The sequence below is a fragment of the Drosophila hydei genome, unplaced genomic scaffold (assembly GCF_003285905.1).
Source record: "Drosophila hydei strain 15085-1641.00,03,60 unplaced genomic scaffold, DhydRS2 tig00000415-arrow-arrow-pilon, whole genome shotgun sequence".
Taxonomy (NCBI): Eukaryota; Metazoa; Arthropoda; class Insecta; order Diptera; family Drosophilidae; genus Drosophila; species Drosophila hydei.
Window position 1 is genome coordinate 83,879 of NW_022045726.1, and position 7,548 is coordinate 91,426.

Genomic DNA, 7,548 nt, shown 5'->3' on the forward strand with positions numbered 1-7,548 from the left:
CAAAAATATTTATTATAGCTGTTTCATTGTATATATTTGTCTGTATGTTTTGTGCTCATCTACAGGCTTAGTTTACCGCCAATTGTCCAGGGTAGTCAACTTTATTAAAGTGTCATCAGGATTAGAGCAAGCTCATCAAAAATAGCAAAACACAAAAAAAAACATGTTTGAATTATTGATGAAAATCGATGTGTCTACATAAAGCAATTGTTATGAAATAATCTATATAATATATATCTCAATATAAAACGATTTGAATTTACATTAGTTGACCATCTGATTGGTATCCAATATCAAAAAAGGTGGCAACTCCTTCAAGAAAACGCTGATTGAATGTTGTTTTTGTTATAACATAACATTAAAAAGAACAACAACTCCATTTTTAATTTCAATTTATCAAGCGACAACTTGACTTACATACGTTTCATTTAACCAAGCAACAAGTGAGTAAATTCGTAATACCATATTCTATATACAAATGTTGTAAAGTAGGCCTAAATGATATTTTTATATTGTCAAACAGAAAGGAAACATTTTTTTAGCCATTTGCTGCCAATCTGTAAGATGCCTACTGCGCAGCAGACGTCTCAGCAGCAGCAGCAGCAACAGCAGCAGCACCAGCAACTGAGCAACGATGAGAGCAATGGAGTTAACTCCGAACTGAAAGCTGAAGAAGATAACATGCCAAATTTGTCAACACTATCGCTGGATGAGCTGAAGCAGCTTGATCGGGATCCTGAATTTTTCGATGATTTCATTGAGGAAATGTCAGTGGTACAACATTTAAATGAGGAACTTGATTCCATGATGAATCAAGTGGAGAACATATCACGTATGTTAGCGTCTGAATCCATATAAAACTTACCTAATCAAAACCTTATCCAATTTACAGGTGAAAATGAAAGCAAGGGCACACATCTTGTTGAATTAAAACGACGGCTTAGCGACGATTATACGGCACTTAAGACGCTCGGTGAAAAATGCGATCTACTAAATAAAAAGTACTTAAAGAAATCGGAAGAATATGCCCCGCAACACATTCGAGTAAATTGATCATAGATTTGAAATAATGTTTCCCGATTGTAATCAAACGTTTTCCATGCAGGAACTTCTGCAAATAGCCGCATCAAATGCGGACGGTGATTGCGATCGCCATGTCGAGCATTTTCTGAATGGCAAAATCGATGTTCAGACCTTTCTTAACACTTATCAGAGCTCCAAAAAAATTAGCGCAGAGCGCAAGGCCAAGGAGGAACGACTGGGTAGCCAGCTAACTGCATTGGAGCGTGCAGGTATATAAGGAGATGTTGGAAGATTTAACTATACTAACTCTCTCCCTCTACTTGAGTGATCGCCTTACTCGTTATTGTTTTACTGTTTGGTTCATTACAAAGCCGCAATATATATACATATATGGAGATCAAGGAAATAGCAATGCATTTTAGAACTTGATCGCTTGAGAAATGTGTAAAATCTAGTTATATTTATATATACATAATTAGTCATTAATAGGAGTTAAGTCGTTAGGGCAATCAAATTATGGTTAGTTGTATTTTACTATAAAATTTGTGTAATAATTGTATCGTAATTGTCGATTGTGTGCGACTGTCCAAATAATTAATTATCCAAAAGAATATGCATGCATGTACCAAGGAATTATAGCGTGTATGACTTAAATATATTTACAAACATTCAAATTTAAGCTAAATGTGTATTCAGATTGTATTAGGTTTTCAAGAAGTTAACCAACCATTGTGTATCAAGGTTTATATATATATATATATATATATATATATATATATATTCGATTGTGTTTTTGACATATTGAGATAAATGTGTATACGGATAAAATGTAATATACTGTAGTTATTTATAAAAATTTGTCATTTTTTTCTCTAAAAAAAAACACCAATTTTCAACATTCTGCCGCCAATTCTCGCCTGGTTGTGCGCATTTTATTGTATGGCAACGCTGTTTTATACGTATCGATAACACGCTAATCAAGATTTAACTAACACTGTAACATTGAACAGTGCTAATAAACGTCAGCATTCTACATAGTATTCCCGCCAATATATGTTTACATACGCATAATACAAAATTTGGGCTGTACCCATTGTGAACATAACAAAGATTTATTAAATCGGATAAAATAATTATTAAGCATGAGAAAATGCATACTTTGCCGCTTAGCCGCAGTCGATGAGTTACGGCTAGGCAAACTATACCTTCGTGGAGAGATTGCAGTCCATCAAAACTGTTTAGTATGTATGAACGAAAAGCCAAACACCTAAAATATTTACAAATAAATCAATTACAGTACTTGAGCTCGAATCTAGTGCAACGGGGCAATGGCCGCAATGGTATTCTGAACTTTACATATAACGACATTCTAGCTGAATCGGAACGCACCAAATATTTGGTAAGGGTTTTAGTTTACATTCATTAAACGCAAGCCATCGCATAGCCTTTGCAAAAAATATCAGCAAGATGTTTATTTGGATTGTAAAGTATGCGTATGCTCGCATTAAACATAACGTTCGGGACAGGTGTTTCGATCGGAAGCCAATATTAATATATTTTGATACTTGCCTTATTGCAGCACTGCTGTTACTGCAACAGGAGAGGCGCCAACGTTGGCTGCTGTAAGAGCGGCTGCCGTCGGACTTTCCACACTTATTGTGGCTTGGAGAACTGCTCTCAGAATCAGTTTATTGGCACATTCAAATCGTTCTGCAACATGCACGTAAATACGTACCCCGAGCGACCCAAGCACAATGATACCTGTGTAATTTGCTTTGAAACGCTGATCAAGAAAAATCATAGATTCTGCTGCACCAAGTATATCTATGGCAAGTGCTGCAAAAACGGTTGGTACCACAAGGATTGTCTGCAGCGGTACGCCAATTCGGCTGGTTACTTCTTTAAGTGCCCATTGTGCAATGATACCGAGAGATTCAATTTGGTTGCTTTGTGGGGCATTTCCGTGCCGAATCGGTAAGTGAAACTAAAAGAGTTAAAAATGGATTTTTTTCTCAGCATCATCTATTTTCTTGCCGCTACAGCGATGCATCTTGGGAGGATAACGATGCATATGCAGATCAGCTGGTGCTACCCACAGACTGCACTGCCCGAAACTGTGCCAACGCAAATGGACGCAAAGGCAGCATGGAAACTTTATTATATTGTATAATGTGCGGCTCGAATCCGGTGCACACTGAGTGTACATCGATCAAGAACCAGGACTTTTGCTGCGAGGACTGCTCCGTCGTTTTGAACAGGCCATTAGAGGTTTTTGAGTCTCATGACGTCGATGATGATGAGGATAATGATGCTAATGACAGTGATGATGATGACAATGATAATGAGGACAAGGACAATGCCGATGATGATAATGATGATGCTAACAATAATAATAACAACGCTGATGATGATGACGATGATGATTTGGATCCACTTGAGAAGTTTCTTTCGATGGCGAATTCAGCAACATTGAGCAGCGCAACCATTCGCTCACACAGTCGCCCTACCAAGCCCGAAACAAAGTCCGACTCTGAATCGGATTTTGACTGGGATATATCAAAATTTACACAGTTTAAAAATGAGAAGGATAATGTGAACAGCGCAGCTGCAGCGCCAACCGTAATGCAGCCCAATAATGAACAACTGCGCACGCGCAACATTCAACAAAGAGGCATGGGCAATCGTCGTACTCTCGCCGCTGAAACTGTGAGCACCCGTTTGCGCACTCGTTCGCGTTCAAGTCATACTCGATCTAGATCGCCAGTAGGTGAACTGGTGGAGCGACGCTCCTCTCGAAATCATCGCCAATCGCCAGACCGCGCCCAAATGGATACAAGTCCTTTAATCTGGCGAGGACGACAGCGATTGCGCTCGCGCAACACAGAGGTCAGTTCGCCATTCGATATATCTTGTGTGGCGAATCGCACTCGCGCTCGCTCGCGCAGGTAATGATTAGATCGCTTCCCATTGTATATATCAATAAAATGATATAAGTTTTTCGTACATTATTTTTATGAAAAGTAAGTAGGAATTATATTAAGTGTTGATAGTTCTGTATTCCTCAAATATTTAATTTTTTATTATTTTTTAGTTTCTAACTATTTTTCTTTAATTTTTTTCATATATGATATATTAAAATGTGTGGGTGAAAATTTCTATTTTCTCATGCATTTCTATAAATTAGATAGAGAAGGAGAGAGAACTGTATCTTGCTCATTTTCATAGCAGACTTAGAGACTAAATTCCAGAATATGAATATGGAATATCCAAGTGGAAATCTAAACACATTTAAGACAATAAAATCTCATAATATATTTTTTGTTTTTCATTTTGTTTTTATTTGAAAAGTCAAAAGTCGGAGATAACTGCAATATGAGGAATCAATGAGAATGACATTGATTTTCGTAGGCGATATAAAATAAATATATCGATATAATTGTCCAGGCAAATAATAGACTAAATAATAATCGGCGCCTCTTGGTATTGGTAAATGATCTTTAAAGTGCTGTTTATTTCGAAGTGGCATTAGATATTTGAGTTATGTTCAGATGTTGATGCAGGTCATTATAATATATTTCAGATAATGATTATGTTGCACTCTGCCTTAGTCATAAACGATATATTCAGTGTGGAAAAACACCACACATATTTGTATATCGCTGGTATAATCGATAGATCGATGTCTTTTTTTTTATATCCGTACTCCATTCCATATATATACGTGCGTTAGTAATAGTTTACTCATAAAATGCATATAATTTAGGGACATAAATGTAATTAAGTTATTGAAGGCAGTCAGCATAGCAGGTGCAAAATAAACCAAATATAATTTAAACAGAAAAGTGCATATATGTGTGTAGGATTTCAACAAACGACGTCAAATAATAATAAAAAAGAAAAACATAATTTGCTGGCATTGTGTGTGCGAAAGAGATAGGACAACTTGCTAATTTATTGTGCGTATGCGTTGTGTTCGATGTCAGTGTGACATTAATAGCTTTGTATTTGTAATATTTTTAAACATGCACAGTAGCTAGAAGCCAAAACATTCAACGTAATCAACGTTAGCAAGAGTGCTGCAGCGCTTCCACCGCCACACCAGCACCAGCAGAAGAAGAAACATCAGCCGCAGCAACAACAATAACAACAAGTCGGCCTCTGTCTGACGTTTTAATGCCGCCTCCCCAATCGAATTGCTGATAAATACATGCAAAAAGAAACACCAACATCAGTAGCAGCAGTTGCGTTAAGTGCTTTAACGCGAATTTAACGTAAATTAAATAACAAGTAAAACTATAAACTCTTCGTACAACAACATTTATAACAATAGCGAGCTTATCACACGCACACGCCCGCAGCAGCAGAGCCAGCAGCAGCAGCAGCACCAGCAGCCGCGAGCAAGAACAACAGTTTATCATATTTGAGTGACCGGCGGCAGCAGCAGCAGCAGCAGTAGGCATCGTCAGCGCTGTGAGTGCGAACGAGAGGCCGACGCGTACGACTGTGTATATGTGTGTGGGTGTGTCTGTCTGTGTGTGTGTGTGTGGGAGCAAGGCACAGGCAAGGCAAAAAGAAACACCAACAACAAACAGCAGAAAGTAGTAGCAACCGCAGCAGCAGAACATTTTTTTTCCACAAATTTTTGCATTGTTCAACTGGAAAGCCAGCGTCAACCTTAACGCCGACTAACTGTAAATTACAACAGCAACTCCAAAATGGCACGCCACTTTGATCATATGTTCAAGTTGCTTATAATTGGCGACAGCGGTAAGTGCAAATGCAAATATTTCCATACCCATGCTATATGCATTCATAAACACACACATTTATACATACGTATATTTTGCACATACAACATGCCTGCATGCTTTTTTTCACCTGCCCAACAGTGCTACAACAACAACGTTATAAATAGCAACAAACCATTAAAAAAAGATAAAGAAGAAGAAAACATGAATAAACCTGCACTGCTTGTGCTCAATCCCATTTTGTGTATTTTCGGCTTGTGTTTTTGGCTGATTTCCTTGTTTGTGTTTTATGTTTGGATTTATCTGCGCCCAATCAGCTGTTCGTTCTATCTCCTTCTCTGTCTGCTGTTAGCTCAATGTGTAATGTAAAACAAATTAGAAATCGCTTGACTACTTCAACATAATCAATTTGCCATCTTGTGGCATCTCCTTTCCCACCAATCTCTTTCTCTGTCTGTCTCTTTCTGTCTCACTTTCATCTAAAACATTTGTTATCGATGTAAATGAGGCTAAATCGATTAGGAACTAAACGTTACGCAGTTGACGTTCTTGTTATCGTATTTGTTAATTTCTAAATGGAATTTATTTAGATATAACGTTTGTTGACAATTCTATACTTAAATTACCTTTGCACCAATGTCTCCATTTAATGCGAATTTATAAACAGATCGCAAAGCCAGCTCTTAGGGCGTTGGGTGCCACTCAAATTGTAATTAGAGAGCTGCCAGCTACCAAATGATTTGTTGTTGTATAAACAGAAAACTTCAACTATTGTTGCACACTTGCTCATGTAAACAAATACATCTCTATATGTATGAGGACTTCATTAGCTCTTTCAATCGATCAAATTTTCAATGATTTGTTGTTTATTTCAGGTGTGGGCAAATCATCGCTTCTCATACGGTTCTCAGATGACACATTCTCGGGCAGTTATATAACGACAATTGGGGTGGACTTTAAGATCCGCACCGTCGAGATCAATGGCCTGCGCGTTAAGCTCCAGATCTGGGATACCGCTGGTCAGGAGCGTTTCCGTACAATCACCAGCACCTATTACCGCGGCACGCACGGCGTCATCATTGTTTATGATGTCACGAATGGGGATTCCTTTGCGAATGTACGCCGTTGGCTGGAGGAGATTCAGAACAATTGCGATGTGGTCAACAAAGTATTAGGTGAGTGACTCTAAAGGTCAAGGCGCGATTGAAGCAAATTGAAATGAGTTTTGTTTTTTCAGTGGGCAATAAGAATGATGATCCGGATCGTAAGGTGGTCATAACGGAGGACGCGCAGCGCTTTGCGCGACAAATGGATATTGAGCTATTCGAGACATCCGCCAAAGACAACCTCAATGTGGAGGACATGTTTCTGTCCATAACGCGACAGGTGTTGGATCATAAGCTACGCACCGCCTCTGATGAACAGCAGAAGGATCGCATCATAATTAAACAAAACAAGAACAAGGGGAAATCTAATAAATGTTGCAGTTGAAAGCGACGGAGCAGCAGCAGCACCAGCAGCAGGAGGAGCAGGAGCAGGAGCAGCATCGATAGCATGTTGATGAGGTTACGTTGTGGGGGCGCGTAGTACAGGTTCATTTGGCACACACACACACAGAAACACATACAACTTAAACACAGTTAGACAAACATATGTAGTTTACACAGACACACACATACACAAGACAAATTTTTTGTTTTTTTTTGTTTTAATTTTTTAAATAATGCCTCAGAGCCGTTAAAAAGTGTAAAGCGCAATTAATTGTATTTAGCAATTT

At 38.3% G+C, this 7,548-nt stretch overlaps 3 protein-coding genes across 3 annotated transcripts; all 3 read left to right on the forward strand.

Moving 5' to 3' along the window:
* The first annotated feature begins 274 nt into the window (after window positions 1–274).
* On the forward strand, window positions 275–1,669 carry LOC111598345 (vacuolar protein sorting-associated protein 37A). Its single transcript, XM_023313551.2, has 4 exons — window positions 275–443; window positions 524–832; window positions 893–1,044; window positions 1,106–1,669. Exons 2-4 carry the CDS (start codon window positions 565–567, stop codon window positions 1,298–1,300), a joined length of 615 nt encoding a protein of 204 aa, XP_023169319.1. The 5' UTR covers window positions 275–443; window positions 524–564; the 3' UTR covers window positions 1,301–1,669.
* A 187-nt stretch (window positions 1,670–1,856) lies between these two features.
* Window positions 1,857–5,479, forward strand: LOC111598247 (PHD finger protein 7). Its single transcript, XM_023313411.2, has 6 exons — window positions 1,857–2,264; window positions 2,321–2,422; window positions 2,603–2,997; window positions 3,066–3,372; window positions 3,595–3,909; window positions 5,354–5,479. The coding sequence occupies exons 1-6, from the start codon at window positions 2,166–2,168 to the stop codon at window positions 5,477–5,479; spliced, it is 1,344 nt and encodes a 447-aa protein (XP_023169179.2). The 5' UTR covers window positions 1,857–2,165.
* A 109-nt stretch (window positions 5,480–5,588) lies between these two features.
* Window positions 5,589–7,548, forward strand: LOC111598266 (ras-related protein Rab-35). Its single transcript, XM_023313442.2, has 3 exons — window positions 5,589–5,790; window positions 6,647–6,946; window positions 7,009–7,548. The coding sequence occupies exons 1-3, from the start codon at window positions 5,739–5,741 to the stop codon at window positions 7,260–7,262; spliced, it is 606 nt and encodes a 201-aa protein (XP_023169210.1). The 5' UTR covers window positions 5,589–5,738; the 3' UTR covers window positions 7,263–7,548.